Genomic DNA, 27,742 nt, shown 5'->3' on the forward strand with positions numbered 1-27,742 from the left:
AATTTTTATTGATCTGAAATCATAAAGTTCTTGTATTTGCATCTTGATGAAAGAGCAACAAATATTCCTGCCCAGTAAAACAAACAAACAAACAAAACATAAAACCCCAAACAAACTACCAGTTATGGAAACTACTATAAGATAAATTGTGTCATTTTCCCATCACAGTTTAATATGTTTCAGTTACAGCTGACATCAGGAATACAGATTTGTCACAAAGTGTAATGAACCTTTGAATAGTGGTACATATCTGTATTTGCAGGATTTAGCTGTGGGTGTATTTATGTAAGACATCAATTCATAAATTCTGATGTGAAATGTAAAAAAAACCCAAATTTTAAGTAGGGTGGTAAGTATTAGTGGGTTTGTATGTGTAGGTATGAGTGCTTATTGGTAAATCTCAGGGATATGCTGTAACTTAAAAGAATACACTATGTAGATATAGAGCTGTATCTATAGTATCTATAAACACCTTAGTTACTATATACTATCTTAAAATAGTATAATTTAAAGGAATTGTCCATTTAATTAGCTTAGTATGCCATTAATTGCAGTTAAATATGTACTAATATAGCATTTAAATTAGTTTATTCCTGGATTATTTGGTTTTTGTTGTGTTTTTTTTTCAGATTCACTTCAATGTCTGTCATTACTATGTTTGCTAAGAAATTGTTGCTTGCTTGTGAATTTGGAACAGATGTGAGTCCTTGTTTTATACAAGTTGGCCTGAGTTGTGGCTATGTCTTTTCCTTCAAAGATTAAGATTATGGAACTATGTTCCCTCTGTTCTGCTACTGAGGAAGGAAATAAATTTAGCTTCTTCCAATTTTATGTCTATATTAATGATAATACTTAAAGCCCGCTGATGCTTCATGGCACTTGTTTGCACAGCTACAACTAATGTAAATTACACCTTATCTGTCATTGTTAGCTTCTCAAACTGTCATCAACATACTTTTTGGAGTGTCAATCTTAAAACTTTTGCTTTTACGGCATTTGATTTTGCATCTTAGCATTGGTGTTACTATTTGTTATTTGGAGGACATGGAACTAAAAAAAGAGATAATAAGCCTATCACCACTCTTTGCACTTATAGTCAACTGTAGTGTTTCCTACATGTGGCACATGCAGAAACCTGTTTTGCTTGTTAAACCATAGTTCTATTTATTTTCTCCCTATTAATTAGGGATACTTTATTATTTAGGTTGTATTATCTACTTTTGCTGTCACTAACCTAAGAAAAATTGAACATGAACTGTATTTAATTCTAGATACAAAAATTAAAGAAAAATATAAAAAGAATCCTGCATGAAATATTAAAACTGGGAGCAAAGGAAACTTCTTAGGGATCAGTACCTTAACAAATTCAGCTTACAAACGTTGTAGTCATAGTGCTAGCATCTCAACCTGTGTTGCTGCCTTTGGTGTTATCATGTGAGGAGCACTTTCCATTCTTTTCTTGCATAATGGATAATTCAGTTACTCTGCTGGATTAGAATATAGTTACCTAGCTACTGGAATGGCATGTAAGAAAAAAAGGGCTGTGAATATTCTGGCTACATATTCTGGTCCTAGTCTGTGGGCTAGGTGTCTACAACTTCAGCATTATACTTGCAGACATCTAAGGACACATTTACATCTTGTGAGTCAGATGAGACCTTTTTGCTGCTATGTGTGGAGGTGCAAAAGCAGGGAAGTGTGACTCTCATTGCAGCAGTTTGTCCAGCAAGACCTCACATCTGAGGTAGCGTGGCTTGATTAGTATGGGACAATGTTGGGGCAAAATTGAGTCTATGCCTTTGCGTGTTCCTCCATGTGGGTTAACTGCTCAGGGATCTCTGCCACAAGCCATTCTGTGATGCAGAAGTCCCACATCCTTTCTCACTCTACCCCGGATTCCCAAGTGTAATGCTTTAATATAGATACTGAGTAAAAGACGATGTTGATGCCCTACAGAACATGCTCATAAACTGCAAGAAGTATACTAATTTAACTAGGTTAGGGAAGTTAAAACAAGGGAAAATCTGCAAACCTGTTATCTATTTGATTTAATAATTGATCAATTTTTAAAATTTTCACAACATTATACTTCTATGGAAGACAATGGAACAAGGTAATCGAACCCCCCTTGTGCTGTCAGAATTAATTTGGAGTATGATTCCCTTGGTGTTTGGTGTACTCTAGATCAAGCACTGAGTGATACTGTTACAACAGGATGCTTGCTGTTAGGAAAGATGAACACACATTAAGCAAACCACTATATTTGCTGTAAAGGAAGTTTTTATTTGTAGCTGTATTTCTGGAACATTTTCTTTAAGTATATAGAGAGCATCAATCATAAGCAAGCAAAAAATCACAGACTGAGAAAAATCTTTGTAATATAGACTAATAAAGGAACTGTTATTTGTGTTCTAGTTTTATAACATCTGCAGACTTTTCATTGTGGCTGTCAGAAATTAAATTGAAATGAATGACATGATCTAATCTGACATACAATTTGTCATTTGTAATCAGATTAACTTTCCTAGACTCCTGAAGTTTGTTGTAGTACTGACTAAATTCTTGAGAGGTTTTTAATTTATTTAATACTGTGTTGTTTCATAGCAAGTAAGTAATTGTGTACTGTATCTTTAAAAACTACAGTGTTTCCCAAATAATACTAATCCATTTTCCATATTTGAAAGAACATTCAAATCTCAATGATAAGATTTTTAGTTTAGAAAAGACATATTTAATTTGAGAATTTAGATAAGTTGCTAAATTTTCAGGATTTATAGGGTTTTACAAAGAGCTATAAACAGAGCATAAAGTTAGCTGTATGTCTTACCTTTTACAAGCTCATGATATGAGAAGCAAATATTTCACAGTCTTTGGAGAAAATATATAGTAAAATATGTGAGAATAAGTATTTGTGAATATTTTCTAGTGTGAATTTTCAGCTTAGTCTGACTCCCATTTATGACTTGTATGGTACAGTCGTAAGATGATCTGCACAGTTTTACTCAGGCTTTAATCTTTATAATAAGGATTTTGTTTCCAGCTTATGACTTACTGAAAATGTTGCCTGTTTCTTTCTTGCATCCCTTATTAATTACTGTCTGTTTAGTAGAGTAGAAAGCTGGGCTTGAAGAACCGGCTTAAGAATCAGTTTCCTTGAATTTTTCTTTTGTTCCCTCCATAGAAGGATTAATAAAATTTAAAGTACATTGTTAGATAATCTGTGATACACCATCATCTAATCTAACTTGAGTTTCAGCAGATGTAATTTAGGACACAGAGAGAGGGTTCCTCCTGCACTGTTTCTTCCAGGCTACATGGTGATGTCTCTGTCCTTTTCTCTGCGGGTATTTTCTTTGTTTTTCTTCAGAGCAGCGTTGCCCTGCTCTTTTCCTTCTCCCAAGCCAGTAGTTGTTCAGATCTTTTTTACAGTTTTTTAGGTATGTGTCCAGGTAGTGAATATGCATAGTCCAGAGAGTATCAATAGTAGTGGCCTCTGCCATTATTTCCAGGGCAGCTGCAGTCTGGTGAGCAATCTTTATCTATGCACATGCCAGAGAGTCGTTATCCAGTGGCGCCTGCCCAATACACATCAGCTATTTTCTGGGCATAGAGCAAAGGTGATTTTTATCTTTGTTGAGTCACAACAAGAGAGACAATATTTAGTCCCTCAGTGTATAATAGACATGGAATTTATGAGAATTTTTTACCTGCCTCTTTTTTAAATAAAGTGCTAATTTCTATTCCCTAAGGTATGATTTAGTTTCTTATTTTTAGATGAATAACCTTATATTTGGCTTTATGAAAATACAAATCCCTTCTTGAAAACATTCAACCATGTGATCCATTTAATTTCATATGTTGCCCTGTTGTTCTCATTATTCACCTCAAAAGTAGATACCATCTACCAGATTTCTATTTTTCTTTATTTTTAAATTACCAAAAAGGATTGGGATGAGACCTCAGAGTTTTGAAATGTCATTGGATTGTTTCAGCCATTGATGAGTCCTTACTGACATCTACTTTTTGAGGTTTTACAATTACAATTGTTATGTTCAAGCAATAAATGCCTTATTGAAACGGTATGGTATTATTTTTAGTTTGTAAAGATGTAGAGTGTGAAATTAAAAATACCTACAAGAAGCTATTATGTTAAGCAAGCTGCCTTTGTAAATTAAATCCCCTGTGTAAGTAAAACAAAATGAAAAATGGAGTTGTCTGGCAGCCTGTTAAGATAGCATGTTGTGTCAGTATTTAGAAAACGCTTGAGCATTTCTGCTGTGTTATATGCCCCACCTTTTGGAATTTCACTTATATGTGAAATAATCTGTTGAAAAGTAATTTCAACAGGAAAAAGGTCTAATCAGCTGCTGATTATGGGACCCTAATGAACAAGCAATTTGATTCTGATGATTTTTAAACATCTGATGCTAACATAAGTTGCCAAGTGACTTCTCTGTTGGCTAATGACTTGGTAAATAGCTTTGCTTTGCAAGAGTCTCATATAGGTTGTGATTTCATATCACAGTCAATCTGATCTAACTGCAGGCTTCTGTAGAATGAGATAATTTTTCCAAATTCAAATACCTGTTCTGAGTTGTACCTCTTGTGATAGAATATTAATCCTCAACCTCTTTAAGAAGAAAAAAGCAAAACAACCCACAAAACACCAACAGAAACCCCACAAATATCTCCACAAAGATTAATTTTGTTTTCAATCAGAGAACTGATCTGATCCACCAATCGCATTGCGGAATGGTTCAGTTGATTAAATAGTGTTGGATGATAGGTTGGACTCGATCTCAAAGGTCTTTTCCAACCTGATCTCGTCTCGTCTCGTCTCGTCTCGTCTCTTCTCTTCTCTTCTCTTCTCTTCTCTTCTCTTCTCTTCTCTTCTCTTCTCTTCTCTTCTCTTCTCTTCTCTTCTCTTCTCTTCTCTTCTCTTCTCTTCTCTTCTCTTCTCTTCTCTTCTCTTCTCTTCTCTTCTCTTCTCTTCTCTTCTCTTCTCTTCTCTTCTCTTCTCTTCTCTTCTCTTCTCTTCTCTTCTCTTCTCTTCTCTTCTCTTCTCTTCTCTTCTCTTCTCTTCTCTTCTCTTCTCTTCTCTTCTCTTCTCTTCTCTTCTCTTCTCTATTGGGAGATGGCTAGGTGCAGGACAAGAGAATTCCTATTAAGTTAAAACTGGAACAGCTCTCCTAGAAGAAAATCATAGATGATTCATTAAGATCAATCATAATTTGTTATCACCTCTGTACCTTCTACAATCTATCTTCACAGATATTGGGGGGGGGTGGGGGGGGTGGGGGGTAAAAACTGAGTGAATTTTCCAAAGAAACAAAATTTATACCATGAGTTGTCTGTATATAAACAAACAATGAATCTTATATCTGTAAGCAGATTATATATTTACCGAAGATCAACATTAAATAATTGCCAGAAAAATAAATTATATCTGTCTATAGGATCATTCTTGACAATACCTCAAGCATTCTAGCTAATCATTTTAAAAAATGATTGCTTTAATTTTAAATAGAATTGACCAGGTATCAACTAAAAGCATCACAAGACAGATTTCAGTTCAAAGGATTGAAGCTGAGAACACTAATATGCAATTAGAAATGTGGTAGTCTAGTGGCAGGTGTTGGAGGGCTTTAACAAAGTTTTTATTACACTACCTTAGGTGTAAAGTTTAATCCTTATTTGCACAATTGAAGCTAATGGGAACAAGTGTTTCAAACTATTGCAGACAACCTTTTTTTTCAGGAGCTAGCTGTGATTTCAAGCACATTTTGTGGTCCTGAAATTTCAGGTATTTTTTCTAGGGTGGCTTTCAATGCACGCCATTGTATCTTTAGTGCTGTTTGTAAAGCTACAGTGGTCTGAGTTATTAAATTTTCCCAGGCTACATTTTTGTCCTTTATGTACCAGCTGTAAGATCTACACAATTTCATTTTTTCATAATTCATGTTAATGTGAATTTAATTAAATAGGCTTTTAATATATAAGTAGCTAGCACTAATATACAGGTAGCATAGTATGTATCTTTAATTAATAATGCCTAAAGCTGGTTTTGTCCTGATTTTTCCTCTTTGTAAATGGTTTCCTAACTTTTTTAATGTACTAGCAAGGTTATTATCTTTTATAATGCTTTTGTATTAATATATAGATTACTTCTTGTAAGGTACTTATATCCTTTCTCTTTACTCTAATTCTCCTTTCATTCTTTATTATGTGTTTAGAAATTTCCTATTTACAGGAACAATAACTGAATACATTTCTGTCTGTTCCTGCTGCTTCCTTTGCAGAGCAATTGAAACAAAACAAACTCTGTATCCTCTGTGAGAATCCATCATATGATGATACAAATGCAAGGGTTTTGCAGTTATTTTTGGACACAGGTAGAGAATAGGAAGATTAATTATTTTACAAAGGAATTAACTGTAGTTAGTAATTTTTCCTATGCCTGGTACAAAACTTTAAACTGTGAAACAATACAATGTTAGGTTTGGTTCTTTCAGCTACGTGTTAGTGCTTTTAACATATGTGCCATGTAAATAGGAATTCTGAATATTTGAATATTTTCTCAGATCATAAAAATTCTTGGATGGACTTGAGTTAGTTACCTACAGCATACACAGCCATTAAACCAGAATTTTGCACATATTATAGAACATTTCTCTGGAAGAAGTCTATTGGACTTAAAATCTAATAGCTGTTAGTTATGATCTATTTATGGAGTGTATGTGCTTCAATTGAGAAACAGGAGCCTATTCAGGTCAGCTACTTTTATAACAGGTCTTTGGGAAGATTAAAGGCTTGTCAAAAGCTCATAAGAAGTTGATTCAATTAGTAGAGCAATAGGAGTTTGTTTCAGTTATTTTTGAAAATGACTGAATTTGGTTTTATGTGGTCAGGAATTATACCAAGAGGAAAAAGACACTATGTCATGTGTACTTCTGAAATTATTGTCTCAAGTATATTCGAATGATTCTTAATCACCATTCTTATGTAAAATCGACTTTAACATTCACAGTGTCTTTACAGTGCTTCCATCTATCTTCATTATATATTCTCTATATATTTAAAAAAACTGTTGTGAATCTCAGTGAGTCTGTCTTAAAGATATTAACTTTTTAAACTGCAATAAATAAAGTAACTGGAAATCCTTGACTTTACACAGTTGCAGTTCACTGCCCCACAGCAACCTTAAAATATCTATTAAATGGTTATTAGAAACAATTAATTATACCAAAGAACTTTAAGAGCTCAAATGTAATTTCATGGTTATAATTTTCTTGTCAGGTAATAAAACAGGATGAGCTTGGCAAGGATCTATCTGACTGCTCTCTGTTCAATTTGCTGAAATACGATGATTATAATAGTGACAAGCACCTAGCTCTGGAAGAATTCTACAGAGCTTTTCGTAAGTACAAAGCCTATTCTCTCAGTTTTCTTTTTTGCCTCTTTATTTCCCTAAAATGGTATTTTTCATTTTTTAAATCTTGATATATCAAGATGCTGTACTTAATGACTACAATTTAACACTCATGATATAGTAGAGAACTTGGCACAAATCAATGAGGTGCATTAGTGTCAAGATTTCTGAGGGGTTTTGGTAATGGAGAATTCATAGATAATCTTTCTTAATGCCAGCATGCAGTGGTAGGTCTGTGAAGTAGTATGGTCAAGATATAATCAGTATAATCAAAAAAAAGCTAGAACGTTTCTCTACACCCTGTATTTTTAAGTGCTGATGACACCATTTCTGACAAACCTAGCAACAAATGTAGCACTTCTATTAGGAGCCTTATGTCTTCACAGGACTTGGAGAGAAATCTGGTTTTGTTGTGTAGTTTTGCCAAGTACTTGTTCTCCGAGTGCCAAAGGTGATTGGAGACAAATGTGTACAGTACCTCCAAACATCTTGACCAAACTGCTGGGGTATGGGTCAACATAGTAGTGAGTAGAAGAAAGATATTGAGAGCTTTTTATATGATATGTTACATACATAGCCAGATCAAAAGTCATGATTTTCACTCTTATCTGTCACAAATCTAAGACTGAATCTTGAAATCTGTCAGATTTCAATAGCTGTTACTCCATAATCAGCAACATGGCAGCATAGCATAGCATATCACATTTGTGCTCAGCTATTCCTGTAACTATGGTTTGATTATGTATTGACATAATTTTGGATGAGCTGGACGATGCTGAGGCCAGTGGTTCAACAAGGCCAAGTGCCAGGTCCTGCACATGGGTCACAACGACCTCATGCAATGCTACAGGTCCTTGGGACAAGTGGCTGGAAAGCTGCCTGTCAGAAAAGGACGTGGAGCTGTTGGTTGACAGTATGTTAAATGTCAGCCAACAGTCTGTGCCCCAGGTGGCCAGAATGTCAACACCATTCTGGTTTGTGTCAGAAATAGTGGGCAAAGCAGGACTAGGGAAGTGGTTCTCCCCTGTACTTAGGACTGATGAATACCGTTCTGTTTTGAGCTCTTCACTAAAAGGAGGACACTGAAATGCTCTAGCATATCCAAAGAAGGGCAATGAATCTGGTGAGGGGACTAGAGCACAAGTCCTATGAGGAGCACCCTGAGGGAACTGGGGTTGTTTAGTCCAGAGAATGGAAGCTGAGAAGAGCCGTTATCATTGCCTACAGCTTCCGGAAAGGAGGTTGTAGTGATGTTAATGCTGGTCTCTTATCCCAGGTAATATCTATATCATGAAAGTAAATGGCCCTGAGTTTCACTAAGAGAGGTTTAGATTGGATATTAAGAAAACTTTCTTCGCTAAGATGGTTTTTCAGTATGGGAAAAGGCTGCCCAGAGAAGTAGTGGAGGCATTTAAGAGAAGTGTAGATGTTTGTTTGGGTTTTGTTGTTGTTTTGTTTGTTTGTTTAATCTATTCTTTATTTCTGTAACTCCAGTGAGTTGCATTTTGAGGTATGAAGAGGGGGGACAGACAAGAGCATAGAAGGGAAGTAGTTCTAGCACAGTCATATGAGCACAGAAATGCTATGGCTAGAGCAAGAAGAACCATGATAGGTATAGATGTCACAGCACCAGAGGTTTTTATATGTGACATTTCCTCAAGTGTACTTTCAAAGTCAGCTTGTACCTAAAGCTGCTAAAATACAAAATGTATTATAGATAACAAAATATACTTTTAAAACATTTGAATTTGCCAAAAATTAAGCCTTTCCTTTTCTAAATATGATTGTTCATCAACGTCCTCTACTCAGAGCAGGATTACACTGCACAGAACCTTTGAAAAAAATGAGAAGGCTGGAAAAGGACTGACAGAAGGCTTTAGGGATGTATGTGTTATCAGCCTAAGCCTAAAAAGGGAATAGTAATAAACATAACTACCATGCACATTTCTAGTTCTGATTTCAAATAATAATTAAATGCACTTGGATGAGATTTTGAAAGCAGTTGGATAGGATTAAAACCCATCCTTGCTATGCTGTTGAATCACCTACTCCCTTACATTGGTTTATTTTTAAAGGGTTAGGCAGTTATATTTTATTTAAATATCATTGCATATCTGTGGGATTAATTACCAGTACTGTTCATTAGCATTTACAGGTAGGAATTTTTTTGCATTGGCATACTTAACTAGAAATTTGTCTGTTACCTTAAGAATCCAACATAGCTAAACATTATGCTGCTTCATAAAGAGCTCCCCACAGCAATTCTTTTTTCTCTGGTAGTAGAATATAAACCATCTTAAGAGCGGAGATTAATCATAGCCTGTTTTAAAGGTATTTACACACACATAAATATATGCATGCTTGCTTGTATTCTGTGAATTATTTCTGACAGTCTCATTTTATCTGACAAAGTTAGTTCAAAATGGATAGGAAAACCAAATGTGAACGACTATATGCAGTGCAATAACAAAGCCTTTTACCCTTCAGTGAGTCAGGTGCAGTCAGTACTAAAGAAAGAAAATGCCTGAAAGGATGCTCTCCACTTTGGAGATTTGTGCCAAGTGCAGGTTCACAAAATGTTATAAGTAAATGAAGATCCTTACTGGTTTCTGGAGTGCTGCACATAGTGGCAAGATGGATGTGGTTTTTTTGGGCACAGGCTGTTTTCACTCATACCCTGCAGGGATTTTTGGTACTGTAACATCTATCTACTAAATATCTTTCTACTAGATGCTGCAACAGTTTAACTAGATCAATGAAGAGAGCAGGCTGAAAAATTATGTTCGTTGGTATAAGAAGATAAACCAAGAAGTTTAGATACAGCTACGTTTTGGGAGCTTAGGACTGAAGGGATCAGTTGGTTTGGTCCTCTACTGCTTTGGCCACATGGTACAAAATTCTGTCTCAAAACTGATGCAGCTCCATCTTCGTATTTTATTGTGCTTTTTTTTTTGTTCTCTAGTCAGCCCTAAGCTAAAGGATTTTCTATGAGGAAATGGGTTCTCTTCGAAAGAGATAAATACATTTAATTTTCCTTTTTCTGAAAGGGTGACTGTGGTTTTTTTCCTTAAAGTATTGCAGAATCACAGAATGTTAGGGGTTATGAAATTGCAAAGCTGGTACTTCAAGTGGCCTTATGGTGGATTGCCAAGACTCTAGACATATCAGAAGCAAAAAAATAGTAAATTTTTTTTTTGTTTGATCTGACCTTAGCAGATGGAGATGTATATACAGGCATTGCTCTTTGTGATTACAGTAGAAAGAATACATTTAGACATTTATAAATAGAACTGATTGAACACAATTAATACAAATAAGTTTGTTGTAAATAGTTGGCCTATATGCTCTATGCAGCAAATCACATCCTTCACAAAATTAAAAGAATATCCAAACACCAAAAAAATTAAAACAATCAAACAAACCCCTCCAAACATTCATAATTGTTTTCTATTGTTAATGATTTCATTTTACTTTTATCTTATGCCCAATAAAGGAGCCACTGTGTACCTCACATTGAGGATGTGAGTGTGAAAAATTGCTACTAGATGTAAAAGAGATTTTCAGAAAAAATTGGATAGCCAAAACAAAATGACCTAATTTTATGATCACTTTTTCTATTAATGATACTCTATATTTTCACTGGAACTACTAGTACTTTAAGGTACCACTCAATACTATTTACAATATTTAATTCATTGTGCAGCTGTTATTCAGGATTCTGTACATTGTTAGTCTGCACACTGTTGTTTTATATATGTGAAAGTACCTTCAGCTTTAAAATGTCACTCATGTCACAGATATCAGACTCACATTTCCAGCACTCTTTATTGGTGAGGTATTTGTATGAAGTGATAGATGAACTTACTGTAACAGCAACTATTATGAAAGTTGATTTGGGATGAAATTATGGAACTTTGGGCTTAGCTTTTAGGAGGAATTGTAAAGCTAGTGCTAATATGATTGTCAAACTGGATGCTTTGTTGTGTTTTGAATCATTTTGAAAGACAAGCAGCAAGAATTCTTCATAAATAGAGGGCTCTTTATGTCTGCATGTACAAATGCTTAGTTATTAGATTCAGTTTGAAAAAAATATTCTAAACCACCCCTGCACTCATTACAATAGTTTTACTTCTATTTTAATCTGTTGAATGAAATTATTACAAAAGCATGTTCAATAATTATTTTTTAATGTGTATATTTACAAAACAAAGTAGAGCAGAATTCAGCAACAACAGAAATCTAACTACAGTATCTATACTAAATTACTCACTGAAATAAATTAAACTTCCCATTTATATTCAAGTACACTAAGCCTTATTTTAAAAGTATCTACTTCCTGAATTTATACTTCTAATGACTTCAATGTGAGGTCTCAAATGTATTTAACGTGGACTCTGAGTCAGAGTTTTATAACTATGATGTGTTGTCAAGAGTGAAACAGGTTAGCAAATTGTAAAGGAAAGATTTTGAGCAAGGAAGAGGTATTATTCTGTCTCCTACTACCATTAATTCCTTTTCAGCAACAACTAGTGTTTATTAGATTGCTCCAGAGGGTATTATATTTCACCACTAACCTCTGAAAATACCAGTTAACATCATATTGAGTAGGAGCTACTGGACTTACAGGCAATATTTTTCTGCTCAGCGTAATCTGTCTTTCAAATTCCTTCCTGTGCTACATGCATTTTCAATTTACAGATGATCAGTGGGGAAGGAACACAACTTCTTCTATAAAGGAGGCAGTATTTCAAACCAATCACTTCAAACAAGGAACTATTTTAAGTGTTGTTTCATGGGCTGAAGTACCATGCCTGAAATTTCTCACAAACCACTAAATCAATCCATTTTGATGTGAACTAATTTCTGGATGATGGCAAATGTTTATTTGGTTCCCCAGTAAGAATGTGTGGGGTATTTTTAGGTTTTGGAAATTTATTGTTGGTTATGTTTTGTTTGCTCTGTTGGGCTTTGAAAGAAATATCTTAAATTTTTAAATTAAAACAGTGTCAGAGTGTTGCTGTTTGACAATGTAAAGGTCCTCTGAGTAATGCTAAGCTCAGATCTGAATCAGTGTAGGAGATGATCAATTTTAACATGGTTTCTTTATAGCGTGGATTCAAAACATTTGATGCTATTTAAAGAGTATCACGCAGCTTATTCTAAAATTTTGCCTGATTTTTACATTCATTCTCAGTAGACACAAAAAACCACAATTTATTAAGGTACTGAAAGATCAGATGTTGTACTTGCTTGTCGTGAAGTGCTGGTGAAATATGATATTTGTCATTTTATGTTGCTCTGCTACTGTTTCTTCTAAGTCATAGAATGTTTACAGTGACTGGCGTATTTAAAGAACTGGATAAAAAGTGTCGAAGTGAACCAATCACATGTAAGTGTGAATAAGCAGTTGTTTCCTATGTTCAAATATTGAGAAATTTAATATTAATGAAATGCTATTACATTCTATTGCTATATAAATTTGTTGTAGTTCTCTGAATTTAGAATTTCACCTTTTGCTAAGGCAAGGTGCCCATATTTTGTGGGTTTTTTTTTCATGTTTTTGGAGAATCAGGTAACAAATTTAAGGCTACATTGTGTTTGCATGAATTGATGAAACAAATCTTTCACAAAGTTATTAGTGAAATCAGGAGATTTTGTTTATGAATCTTGAGTTCTGCTTACTTCTAATCCCATCACTTCGTTTACCTGGGACCTTTTGCTTGGTTCATTGATGTAGGCTGTTAGAGATAGCACTGCAAAGTAAAGGATTGCAGAGGATGAAGACTGGAACCAGACATCTTCATTATAGTATCATTGTTTCAGAAAAGAAGATTGGTAGAGATTGAATTGCATAGTATTTCTTATTGGCTCAAAATGCTCAGGAGTGAAGTCTTTCAGTGAGCTTATTTCAGTGCTGTGGAGAATGACTCAGAATGTTAAGGAAAAAAACACCAAGCAAATATGCATTATCTGGCTACAGTTAGCAAAGTCTCTTAATACTTGATGTATTATTAGCTGTTTCTCTGGAATCAGTTATCTGAGATGACTTACAATATTTTTGCAATTATTTTGTTAATATTGGTAATTCTGAGAATACTTTCATCATTGAGAGCAGTGTACATGTAAGCTTAGGCTATCAGTCATGTTCCAACATCCACAAACACCTTTATCTGGATATTGTAAGGAATATTTCAAGGCAAATTTATCGTAATAATTTATAATCATAATTTTATTAACTATTTTAAAGGAAGCACTGTCTCCATGGCAGGGCAGGGAGAAAGAGAAATACTGTTGGAATATAAGGAGTAATGAGTGTGCATTAAATGAGACAATCACTAGCAAGAACATTAAGTATCTCTACTTCAAGGAAGAATTACTCTTCTGGAAATATACTGATTATTAGTAGGCTCATAAAATATTATTTAGTAAGGAAGTCTTGCTAACCATTGCATTGCTTGTTTCCCCTGTATCCATAACATTATTTCTATCTGGATTTCATAGTTAAACCTCATCACTAATATTAATTTTCAGAGTAACAGGCTATAAACAGTGTTAGCTAACATCAAATATTAATTGAAGCATAAATTCTATAATAATTTTCAATATTATCATTATATTAAAGCACAAAGTTACCTTTCCTTTAGAAAGAAGAGAAACATATTTTTTATTCGGCTTCTTAAGGAAAAAGCATAGAGAATGTATTTTCCTGTTATTAAAAAAAATTTAAGATATGAGTGAAAAGCTCAAAACTTCACCTCAGATATTCCTTTATATGCCTAGTTGTTTTATTTTCCATTTGGTTGAATACACCACCTTGAAATCCATTTAATAAAAGGAGATAATTACCACATATTGCAGTAAATGGTTTATTAGCATTAAATTTAAATAATGAAATATTTTGAAAATTAAATTAAAAAAAGGCATCTGTCAGAGGCTAACTTGATATCTGAGGGAACTTTTCTATAATGTGATAAGACTCGGTGCTTATTTGACACTTCCACTTGAGAAATACAAATAGAGAAAATAAAATAAAATTCACTGTCCCCAGTCATCAAAAAAGAAGCATTTTGATCACTATGACAATTGGAGTATTTTGTATGTAGACTGAATGAATAAGATACTATTTATTTGTTTGGAATATGTTTTGAACTGGTTTGTGTTGCTTTATACTCCATACAAGGTTGAGTTTGCTGGTGATTATTAAATATCAAGCATTATTTTTAACCTTAGGAAAAAGTTACTAAGTCATTTTATTCCAACATTAGAACATTTCGTTTCATCTTTATATCTTATGGGCTACTATGGAGTCCAAAGTAACAAACTTTCCTAAAAGAAGGCAGCAGGGGGTTTGGTTTAGAGCTTTTTTTTGGTAACTCTCTGCTTCTTGCTTTATTGTTTTATTCTTGCTTCTTATTTCATTCTTGCATCTGGGTAAATAAAACCAGAAAAAAATTATGACAGTCACAAGGAGATTGTTAAAGACTTAAGTTATCCCTGAGATACCTGAATTTATCACATCTCTCTGACATTTATGCTATAAAACGACAATCTGAAGACATAGTCTTCCATCTAGATTATAGGAAAGTGCTGTAAGTGGAGTTAATAAGAAAATAATTCCAATGTTGCAAAGCTTGTGTTTTACAGTATCTTAGGAAAGTTTTTGACTTCATGCTCTCAAATATTTATTACATACAATAAAAATAAATAAAAAAAAAAGTAGCTAAAAAATGTCTCATCACAGAGAAGTATATTAAAAAAAGAAAAGGAGGAAAAAAATAAACCAAACACAACCAACCCTTTTTTGTTCATTTCATCATTCATGCTGAATTAGGTTCTGGCAGAGTGCTTATTTCAGGAAATTTCATTGCTAGTTTAATCTCCAAAGCATAATTCAATTTCAAGATTTACTACAGTAGTCCACCATAACCTCTGTGCATTAGTTGTTTTTTTTGTTCCCTCTTCAGTATAATGCTTTCATAGTGTTTTGGTATGTTGTATTTTTTTGCAGTTTGCAGCTATCTTAGCACATCCATGTATGCCATTGTCAAAAAGGCATTACTTTCGGCTAGCTGAAATAAGCAGTGAATTAAGTGTTTCAATCCAAAGGTTTTCTAGAACATTTCAAAGAAAATGTGGATAAAATAATTTTTAATATGAAAATTGTCAACATATTACATTTTAAATAAAAAAATTAATGAGGCAGTTTATCTTGGCAACCTACATTAAATGCTCCAATAACCATTTGAACTGTCTTACCATTAACAACAACAAAAAAATCTGTGTAAAAGAATAGTTTATAACTGTGTGCTGTACACACAAAGAAGTCTACAAATAACATATATGTGCCCTTAGGTAAAAGTGTGTAGGTTTATAGTTTAATGTGAGGGGTGCTTTTTAAGGCACCCACCCACTCATAACTTCAAATTCTTATCTGAAAGTGCCCTCTTTATGCCAATATTGAGGGTACCATTTTGTCACTTCCTTTCTACTGTGCTCTAAGTTCCTGACCAGTGAAAGAGTTGAAATTTTGAAGAGATTTAGAAGAGTTCCTTGCTTGATGACTCCCTTGGCACAAGTAGACAGGTAGTAGGCCAGAGGAAAGCATCCAGTTTACCAAATGGATTTCTGAGCTTTTTTTACCCTTCTTTGACAACTTTTTTGTAGCTCGTTAATAAAATATGGTAAGAGATAAAAATGGGAAATAAATTGGAAATAAATTATTTGCAAGGGATTTATGATGTATACCTTTGGAAAGCAGGAGTGTATATCTAACCTGCTAACTTGTGTCTCCTGATCAACTTTGACCTAGAGGGAGCAGAAGCCTTGTTCTAAATCAAAATAATCTCTCTAGTAAGTTTTCAGTGCTTAACTCATCATAAAATTCTAAAGCTTCAAGGTTTGGAGAGGGTGGGACAATTGCAATATTAGTTAAATATGACAAATGTGTATTTACTGATTTCTAACTTCAGAATCTGTCTATTTATTTTTTTTTTTTTAGGAGAGGTGGGGTTCTTTGTGTGTTTGATGTTGTAATCTAAAAAGGATTTGAAAAAGCATTCACTTTAAGAAAAATGTATGAAGTTTTTAAAGGCAGAATATTGTTCTCTAACACATCTAATAATTGTATTAGTCTAGAGTAGGATTGATTTAATCCTGTAGTGATAGAACTTTTTGGTATGTTTGAAGATATGCATGAAAAGGTCTTCCTTTTTATTTGTTGCGGTTTTTGTTGTTGTTATTGCTTTGTTTTGTGCTGTTTTGTTGGGTTTGGGATTATTATTTTTGGGGGGGGGGGGTTAATTTTATTTCAGTAACTCTCTATCTCTTGACAAAAAGCATTCATTTGGTTGATGTACCACAAATCTCTTAAGTATCTGTAAGTAGTTTTCCATATGCTGTCTCTGCTAAAAATATTTGGATGTGTATAGAGTTATGGAATGTGGCACCCAGAATTTAAGCTGCTACAACTCCACATAAATATTGACAATTGTATGATTAGGGAGGAAAGGATATCAAATACCCCAGTCTGTCAAAGCTATTTTTGTGGTCTGAGATAATGGTATTCTAAACGGTGTTGCTTGATCCTTATCACTCCTGGATTTCTAACTGCTCAGAAACAAACATTTCATAACTGCATATAATTATTTAGGTATTCATTAGAGAGATACATGAGCTGAATTCAGGAGGAGCATTTATGTATGTGTGGGTTGCATATACTTGATGAAATTTTATATTGGACTAACTCCACTCCCTGTGATTACTGGAACCCTTATTTAATTGAATGACTATTGTACGGGTTTTATGCAGACTAAAAACCTGTGTGATTATCCAAATGTATTTTAGATGCTTTTGGATTTAAAAAAAAACACCCCCACAAAACCTCATTCTTCCATCTCAACCTCTAACAATAAAAAATAAAATAATAACATTTTCTACCAAAGGAAATAAGGAAACAGACTAACAAAATACATCTGTGGTTATGTTGTACAAAGAATTAAATTGTTAGTACATTCTCAAGCCAATTTTCTAAACAGACCATGCTCTCTGGGTATAAAATCTTGTGTTAAGTGGTTTATATGGAGATGTTATTTTGGCCATAGTAAAAAGGAACGTGCCATGCAAATGTACACATAGTTCAATGCTGTGTTAAAAAAGACCATGCAAGACAGTGAAAACAGGAAGGGGGGAAAAAAACACATAAGCCACATAAACCACATAAGCCTTCTCTATGTAGTAATTGGGAAACTGATTGTCTGAGATGGAAGGGATCCAAACAATTAATCTTGTTGCCACTCTGCCATGAATAAATGATTGGAGAAACTGCCATTTATAAAAAAAATAGTTGTTTTGCATTTTGATTGTTATTCTTCCCAACCTAGACATGTAGTAGAGATGTATTTGTTGGAAGGAATAGTTATAGAGTTTTAAAACCTGCTGAACACTCTATTTAAGAAATAGTTGATGCTAAACAAAGATTTATGTTCTGTTTGTGCTTACAAAGTGCTGACTTAATGTCTACTTTGAGTAACAACATATACATATCAACAACTTCTCTGTTGTCTAGTCCAATATCTTCACGGAGTGTTTGCAGAAGATTAAAAGAAGAAAGAGCATGTAAGATTCCTCTAATACACTTCTTCTCTAGTGATTTCTGTCTCAGAGACTGCTTGTCTTCAATAACTCTTTAAGTATGCCTCACTCATAAATGTGATTACTTTTTTGACCCATGTGAAATTAGCATCTACAACATTCTGTTTCAAAGACTCACAATTCAATGACTTCTTGCTAGAACTTTTTCTTCATCATGCATGTCTTCTGTTTATTTAGTTCTTGTATAGTAAGAAATCATGAACAATTGTTCCACATTCCTTGTCTCCCAGATTTCTTTTTCTTTTTTTTTTTTTTTTTTTTAGCTTCTGACTGTAATGGGTTGGGGCAAGCCCCCCTCCCCACCACGCGCAGAAATAATGACTCAGACAAACAGATTGCAAGAGTGATGGAAAGTTTAAATAGAACAGTGAGTGCGTGCAGAGAACTAGAAATACAGTGACAAGAGAAAAGAACCCAAAACAGACTCAGAGAAATCCCATCCCTACCTGAGGGTACACCCGAGACCCCCAGGGCTCCTTCTTCCCCCTCCCACTGCTAGGCTAGTCTCAGCTGGCCAGATCTGAGACTGCCCATCCCCCCGTGGCCTTGGGCCTAGCAAGGCCCAAAGCCAGGAGATCTCTCCCCCATGTTACCGACTGACGGAGGAGGAAGAAAAGAGGAAGTGCCAGACCCCGCCGCGAAACTTATAGTGGTGCAAGGGATCATGGTAGGAAATAACCTAATTTCCTGTGTCCACCCACTGGGCTGGACTTCTGGACACAGGAAACACCCCTGTAGCAGAGGGCAGCCAGCCCAAACTACGACACTGACATATCTTTGTAGTCATCTCTTTTCCATTCTGAAAAGTCTGTCATTTAATAGCTGCTCAGATGGGAAGCTTTGTTCATTCATATTACGTTTCTCTGCTCATTGTCAAGCTTTACTGCAAGTGTTTTTACAGAGAGAAAGACAAAAAGCAAACAAGTTGCTCTTGCAAAATGGGCTTACACAGTGGTATAGTAATGTTTTTGTGTTTGGGTACTGTCGTAGTTTGGGCTCGGTGTCCTCTGCTACAGGGGTGTTTCCTGTGTCCAGAAGTCCAGCCCAGTGGGTGGACACAGGAAATTAGGTTATTTCCTACCATGATCCCTTGCACCACTATAAGTTTTACGGCGGGGTCTGGCACTTCCTCTTTTTTCCTTCCTCCTCGCCACCCAGTAACTGGGGGAGGACCACGTGGCTCAGTTGGAAGGGCATGAGACTCGGAGTGTTAAGATTGAGGGTTCGAGCCTACAATGGGCAGTGATGATCTTCTTTTTATACCCTAACTGGGCAGGGAGGGGGGAGTGGAACAGACTCAGCTTTCCCAGGGGGGAAACGCCCTTCAGGGAGTGTAAAGTACCCGCAAGCCCTCCACCCTGCTTTCTTCTTTTGTTTTCAGAAAGAGGCGTTAACCCACCACAGGTACTAGTCATTGCCTAATGATTCCTTCCATTTTCATATCACCCGGAGTTTATAGGGCTTTTCACAAAACTGCAAATTGACCTCTGAAGATCTTATACCTAAGCAATAATAACTAATTCAGAGCCCATCACTGCGTAAACAAGGTTGGACACTTTCCTTGTCCTTCACATAGTACTTTGAATACTGAGTTAAATATATTGAATTTTGCATGCCAGTATTGTAAGGAAGGTCTTTAAGCAAATCAGCTTTTGTGTGTACTACCCGGACTGCTTGATTATTTCTCAAAAATTTGATCTCAAAAATTTTTCATACCTTTTCTCCTGGGTGATACTGAACAATATGAATTCTAGTATGAAATTCTTCATCACAAACCTGCTAATAGATTCCTTCAATGGAGAAGTGAAAGATCCATGACAAGATTGGATGCACTTTGCTTGTGAAGGGGTAGATCAGAAGATACTGTAAATAGTATGTAAGACTGAAGTGCTAAGAATCATAGCTCAATCCAGTCTGTGTTTAGTTTGTTCTTCAACCCTTGTACTGATCTTCTTAGATGCCTAGCCCATTGTCTGCTTTGCTTTTGTGGAAATATATTTGGTATGTAGAGATATACGCAAAGTTTTTCTTGTTCTCAGAATGTGCCACAGCCCAACATGAATTCATGATCCTTTGCACAGACTTTCACTCTTACAAGGAGTAGAATATCACTCAGCAAATAACAATACTTAGAAGCCTCCATACAGCCATGTTGTGGTGGATTGATTTTGGCTGGATGCTGGGTGCCCATCAAGCTTCTCTATCAATTCCCTCCTTGGTAGGACAGGGCAGGGATAAAATTAGATAGGAAAAAAACCCTCACGAGTCAAGATAAAGTCAGTTTAATAAAATGGAAGTGAAGGGAAAAGGAAATTTTATTTGATTTATTCTCTATTTCCCATCATCAGGTAATGCCTATCCAGTTCCTTGAAAACAGGGTTTCAGTATATGTAGTGGTTGTTTCAGAAGAGAAACATTGTAATAACAAGTGGATTCCATCATCCTCCTTTGTCTTGTCTTTTATTGCTGAGTAGGTGTTACATGGTATAGAATATATCTTTGATCACTTTGGGCCAGCTGTCCTGCCTGTGTCCCTTCCCAAGATCTTGCCCACACCCAGCCAGACTTTGAGATGGGAATGTTGGAGAGGCAGCCTTGTTACTGTGTGAGCACTGTTCAGCAGCAGCCAAATCAATAGTGTATTATCAACACCTTTCTAGCTACCAATACAGATCACAGAACCATGAGGACTGCTATGGGGAAAATTAACTCCATCTCAGCCAGTGCATAGGGAACAGAACATATCTTGAGGTTTGGTTTCTTTTTTTCCCCTCTACATGTAAATAGTCCCATCAGCTAATTGATAGATCCTTCAGAATCATCCCAGAACTGCTCCCATCGGTGCTTATTTCTATATTAAAAATTTCTATAAGAAGATACTTCATAACTCTAGTCTTCACAACGCAGGGAATATCAGTTGCATGGCACTCTTTGCAGTGGAAATATGCTAGTTCTTCTATGCTCCAGACTTTCTAACTACTATTCAAGTAATTTACTCCTGAATTACGATTTTAGAATATTGTCCTGTCGTTTTCCTGATAGAACTGGACAAGGAAATAGTTTTTACAAAGATGGGTTATTATAAATTTCAGGGTAAGTCCAGAGAACTTAAATACTTAAAAATTTTATTACCATTCTGGGAAAGAAGCTTTGAAATTTGAAAGTAAAATGAAGCCACGCAGTAAATAAAATTGGCAGATTATTATATTTATAAACTGAAATCTTTGTGCATAAAACTGTGAGTTACCAGGGCTGTCAAGTCTCCTCTTAAAATTACCATTTCATTATTGATTAGTTCTAGAAATACTTCATAGACTGAACTGCAATTTTAATGTTTCATTTGAGGTAACTGCAAATATGCAGTATTGATATTCAGCATCTGTATTTGCAATAAGCAGAAGCAGCATTAAATTTGGATCTATATTAGTAAAATCACTTGAAAATATTTATGCTGACTCCTAGTATTTAAATAATGGTTTTGCATATACTAGTCATGTGCAAGTGCAACAAACCAACAATAAACAATTTTTGCAAAATTTCCTTTCTTTGTTTAGATAAATTTAAGACCATGTTCTACAGTAAATAAGGTCAAAACTAATTATCAGTATTACTTCAATGAATTAGCACTTCCATTTTATCTGTATAGGAAAGCTATATTTAACTCCAAAATTAACTTTCTGTGATTTTTATTATTTTTTTTTACTGAGTAAACCAGAAAACATTACAAAGGGTAATGGGCTACTGTGCCTTTCTATTCAGGCATTATTCCTAATGCATATGATCAGGTGACCCGTCTGGTGGACGTGGGGAGGCCTGTGGATGTGGTCTACCTGGACTTCAGCAAGGCCTTTGACACCGTCCCCCACAGCAAACTGCTGGCTAAGCTGTCAGCTTGTGGCTTGGACCACTACACTCTGTGCTGGGTTAGGATTTGGCTGGAGGGCCAGGCCCAGAGAGTGGTAGTGAACAGTGCCACATCCAGCTGGCAGCCAGTCACCAGTGGTGTCCCCCAGGGATCAGTGCTGGGCCCTGTCCTCTTCAACATCTTCATTGATCTGGATGAGGGGGTCGAGTCAGTCATCAGCAAGTTTGCAGATGACACCAAGTTAGGAGCAGATGTTAGTCAGTTAGAGGGTAGAAAGGCTCTGCAGAGGGACCTCAACCAACTGGACAGATGGGCAGAGTCCAATGGGATGGCATTCAACAAGTCCAAGTGCCGAGTGCTGCACTTTGGCTACGGCAATCCCATGCAGAGCTACAGGCTGGGGTCGGAGTGGCTGGAGAGCTCCCAAACAGAGGGGGACCTGGGGGTGCTGATCGATAGCCGCCTGAATATGAGCCAACAGTGTGCCCAGGTGGCCAGGAGGGCCAATAGCATCCTGGCCTGCATTAGGAATAGTGTGGCCAGCAGGAGCAGGGAGGTCATAGTGCCCCTGTACTCTGCATTGGTTAGGCCGCACCTTGAGTCCTGTGTCCAGTTCTGGGCCTCTCAGTTTAAGAAGGACATCGAAACACTTGAGCGTGTCCAGAGAAGGGCAACAAGGCTGGTGAGAGGCCTTGAACACAAGCCCTATGAGGAGAGGCTGAGGGAGCTGGGATTGTTTAGCCTGGAGAAGAGGAGGCTCAGGGGTGACCTCATTGCCCTCTACAACTACCTGAGGGGTGGTTGTAGCCAGGAAGGGGTTGGTCTCTTCTCCCAGGCAACCAGCACCAGAACAAGGGGACTCAGTCTCAAGCTGCACCAGTGGAGGTTTAGATTCGAGGTGAGGAGAAAGTTCTTCACCGAGCGAGTCATTCGGCATTGGAATGGGTTGCCCAGGGAGGTGGTTGAGTCATCGTCCCTGGAGGTGTTCAAGAGGAGACTGGACATGGCACTTGGTGCCATGGTCTAGTCATGGGGTCTGTGTTGATAGGTTGGACTTGATGATCCTCGAAGTCCTTTCCAACCTTAGTTATACTGTGATACTGTGATATTACTGACTGTCCTTACTCAAGTGCTGTTTATATTAATTTATAGCAAGAGATGTAGTTTTCAACACCGTACATAGAGAAATTTTGTTCTGTTCCTGTTTTTTAATAATATAGTGTTAGGATTTTTTAATTTGTTCATCATGAGTACATTACAAACAGAGGGTCTAGCTCTGCAGATGTTTTGCAATTAATTTTAAATATTCAATTATTAATCTGAGAAACCTGAGATACAGACCAAGTGTCCTGCTTAGTGGATGAGGGAATGCCTTTCAGTGTTGTCTGCCTAGATTTTAATAAAGCCTTTGACACTAAAAATCACACAGTATGCTCCAGGAGAAGCTGATTGCTTATGGCCTGGACAGTCATACTCTTTCTGGATAAAAAACTGGCTGCATGGCTGGAACAAAAGAGTGGTGGTGGTGGATGGAATTAAATCTAGTGGGCAGCCAGTCACAAGTGATGTTTCCCAAGGCTCAGTATTGGGGCTAATACTGTTTAATGTAATTATCTGGAAGAGGGAATCAAGCACTAATGGCAAGAGTTGCTGAAGAAACAAAGAGCATAGGAAGGGAGTTTAATACAGGGGTAAGTAGAGGAAGAAAGAAATTTGCTAAGCAAAGGGATGCAGAAGAGTAAATAATTAGCAAACACTCCCTCAGAACCTAAAATTAAGCAACACAATCTTTAGTCTTTTCTCTTGGCTGTCACCAAATCATTGTGGAGCCCACTGCAGGAATAGTGAATAGTGCCTGTAGAGATACATGAAGATATGGCAGCTCTCAGATGTACAGTTCTTGGATCAGTTTAGACTTTTGTAGACTTCAAAGATCTAAATGCATATAAGCTGGGTGCTCAATAGTTCTAAATAGTGGAATTTTTATTATCATTATCCTTTCAGGATGATTTATAACAACAGCATTTTAGTTAAGATATTTTAAAAAGCTTGTACCAACTTTACTTGACCTTTTGTTACTGCATTATGAAGCACATTTTAATTATTTATTATAAATTGTATATTTGCACATATACCTTACTATTTCTGTCTTACTTGGTAAAGAGAAGGAAGAATTTATCAGAACTATAATGAAAAACCAATTTGTCTCTGTTAAGGCTGCCTTATTGAAGCTGAAAAGTGCTTAGTGATCAGGACAGATAATTATATTAAGAACACCGATAAAACTAACTATAAAATGAATGTGTGTGTTGAGTGGCAAAATTGCCTTTGCTTTTGCGTCAGAGCTTGCATGTAGCATAATGCATGAGATTAACAGTTCATTCAGCTTAGCTGAATTGCTTAGCTGGACATGATTGCATATTCCTCATATGCAGAATATGAATTTCTGAGTACTCTTAGATGAAAGTGAAGTTACCTGAAGCTGTACTGAAGAAATACAATGATATCCAGATAAATACAGCAATGTGTTGGGAACCTAGGCCTTTTGAGCACTGTGGATAGTTTAATCTTTCCTTGCCTCGCTTCCTTGCCTGAATTTGATGATGTTAGTATTGCTTATTGCTAGTATTATTGACTCACATTGAAAAGTGAAAGCATGCTGGCAGAGTTTGTAAAACCTGTAGCTGTCCCTTCAAAGCTCTTGATGAAGGGGTGAGGGATAACATTAAGAGCTTTTCAGAAATCCAGCTAGATTCCATGATTGGGATCACTTTTGCCTTTTTTAACCCATACCACTGCCATCAGTCATTCAGTTAATATTGTACTTGATTTTATATACTCCTGCTATTCTGATAACAAATTACAGACCAGTAGCATCTTCTAAATGATGTGTTATAATTTAGAATAAGATCTAAATCTGAATAAAATAGCTGAGCTAAAGTATTTGATTTAAAATAAATGACCATGTTCCCCAGAATAAATGGGAAAATTGCAGCTCCCTTCTTCCTACACACTAGGATACATGCATGTAGGAATGGGTACATCTTGCCCAAAATTCAGGCAGGAAGTGGCAAGGGTGCACTCCTACAATCTCTGACTTGTGAGCACATTAAGTTATACTCCCAAGCCACAAGTCAATCTCAAAACCATGAAACCTTCTGCCAGTGATAAATCCAAAGAAATCTAAAAGAAACCAACTAAGACTCACTTCAGTATCTGGAGTTCTTACAGAAATAGTGTATCTGAACATAATTAAGAAAGGACAAGTAGAACTAACAGGATGAGTGGGTGAGAGTAGTGATATACAGAAATATAAAGGGAAGGACTGTGAGAAATAAAAGGAGATAAAAATAAGGATAGATGAAAGACAGTGGGAAGAGGAAAAAGGCGGACCCTATTCTGAATGCAGCTGAGCCTCTGTGTGGCTAGGAAAGCAATTAGAAAAAAAAAAAGCAAAGTTTTATTAATAATGCTTACATGGAAGTAAACAAGAGAAGCTGCCAAAACACTACTTATAAATATAACAATCTCATGTAAGGCTGTGTATATGTACAACTTAAATAGATATTTTTGGAGTGATTATTGATTTATGGATAAACACTCAGGTTGTTGGATGTCAGCTTCCTTGTTTGCTTTCATAAGTTTGGTATTGTTATTTTTTGTTTGTTTGTTTGCTTGCTTGCTTGCTTTGTTGTTTTTTTTCCTGAAGAGAGATGTTTTTGAAGATGCTACTGAAAAGCAGTTTCCTTTGGTCTTTTGAGTAGAACAGATTGAATTAAATTTTAGATCTTTTTGGTAGCATTTCCTTGGGGACAAGTATCCTGTGTTTAAGAGTATGTACCTTGATAAATTCTGCTTTAGTTAGGCTGTTTAGAAGCATTGATTTGACTACTCAAATCTACAAGTACAGCCCTGTTATGGGAGTTTATAGCTTGATCTGGCCCACCATGTTTCTTCTTTGCTTTCCTCTGAAGTTGTTGCTATTTGTTACAGATTGTCGTGCAGCAAAGGAACAGTATTCTTTTCTGCAAAATAATCTCTTCATACTATTTGCTTCTGTCTACCTCATTCCAAAACAAAAAAGCAAGCTACTAAATTTCTTATTAACCCAAAATGCAAATCTTAGAGCCACAGAATGGTAGGTATTGGAAGGGACGTCTAGAGACTATCTAGTCCACCCCCCCGGCTAAAGCATATTCACCTAGAACAGATTGCAGAGGATTGTGTCCATGCGGGTTTTGAATATCTCCCGAGAGGAAAGACTCCACAGCCTCCCTTGGCAGCCTTTTTCAGTAGTCTGTCAACCTCAAAGTAAGGAAGTTCTTCCTCATGTTCAAGTGGAAATTCCTGTATTTGTTTGTGCCCATTGCTCCTTGTTCTATTACTAGGTACCAGCCCTATTCTCTTGACGCCTGTCCTTTAGATATTTCTAATCCTTGATAAAAATGAATGTAAACAATAGTGACATGGAAAACTTTATTCAGACTGAGGAACCTCCAAAACTCTTTGTTAGTTGTCCTTTTTTCATATACCTTCCCCCCCTCCATTTATGGTGTTTGGCTCTTTTATACATCTTAAATACATTACTCAAAGCCATTTCAAAGACCTATTACTGCAAGTTTGGAAGATTAGAAGTTCAATTATGTGTGTCTGAAAATAGAACTCTGGAAAATGTAGCACTGAGATTCCACAAAAAGTTCCAAGACTAAATTCAACTTCCCATCAATATTGCATTAATACTTGCTAGTCTTGTTTTCAAAACCCTACATATTTCAGTCCACTTCTGCAGCAGTTGTTTTTAACATTGTACTGTTTGCTCTTCTGTTGTAAAAGAAAGCATCTAAAACTCAGGCACAGTATTTATTTACTGACAATGTTAGTGGTGTTATTTTTCATATTCTGGTCCAAATGACTTGCTCTCTGCTGAATGCACAATGGATACAAATGTGAAATATTAATTGTGGCACACTAAAGAGAAAATCAATTGTGAGTCTATGGGGCATTTTTGAAAAGCTGACATATCTAATTTGAGATACATGTGCTAATAAAGCTCAATGGTATTCTAGTGGGATTAAAGTCTGAAAATAGCAGTAGTTTATTTGGAAATTAGTGTTTAATTTACTGTGGGATTCTCTTCTAGACATACTCTATTTTTTGCTGCAGTTTTATTGGTTAAAATTCTGGTTTTGTATAAATCTTAATATGATTGTAAAAGTTGGGAGCTTATATATACAGATAAAGTCAAGATACCTTATCTGACTACTTTCAGATCAGCAATTCCAGTAACATGCATCAAACCAAATTTTAACCCATCACAATAACTTTGAAATTTCCCTTGGGATTCATTGAATTTTACGGAGAATTATTTAAAGAGCATATTGAGAAGATAAGTTACGGATGGGCAGGCAATTTCAGTTTGGTGCAAGTAGAAACAGGAAGTACCAGTTCATTTACTGCCTGTTCAAGAGATGTAAATTCATAAAAGCTGAAATTCTATTCCTTTTCATAAGGAGGAATAACTAGTCTGTCACTGAAGATACGTGAAGTTTGGATTGTTTTGCTTGCCCCTAATAAATGGAATCATAGTATCACAGAATCAACCAGGTTGGAAGAGACCTCAGAGATCATCAAGTCCAACCTATTACATAATACCTAACACTTCACCGCTAACTAAACCATGGCTCCAAGTGCCACATCCAGTCCTTTTTTGAACACCTCTAGGGAGGGGGATTCCATCTCCTCCCTGGGCAGCACATTCCAATGGCAAATTACTCTTTCTGTGAAGAACTTTCTCTTCA

General features: G+C 36.0%; 1 protein-coding gene across 4 annotated transcripts in view; it reads left to right on the forward strand.

Moving 5' to 3' along the window:
* The window catches only part of FSTL5 (follistatin like 5), a 254,115-nt gene that overhangs the window by 143,549 nt on the left and 82,824 nt on the right, over nt 1–27,742 (forward strand). For all 4 annotated transcript variants that reach the window (XM_068137176.1, XM_068137179.1, XM_068137177.1 and 1 more), the window contains exon 6: nt 7,297–7,417. In XM_068137176.1, coding sequence (XP_067993277.1) covers nt 7,297–7,417 — 121 coding nt within the window. The remainder of the gene's footprint in view (nt 1–7,296; nt 7,418–27,742) is intronic.

The sequence above is a fragment of the Melanerpes formicivorus genome, unplaced genomic scaffold (genome assembly GCF_026170545.1).
Source record: "Melanerpes formicivorus ecotype bairdi unplaced genomic scaffold, bMelFor1.0.p_v2 SCAF_4, whole genome shotgun sequence".
NCBI lineage: Eukaryota > Metazoa > Chordata > Aves > Piciformes > Picidae > Melanerpes > Melanerpes formicivorus.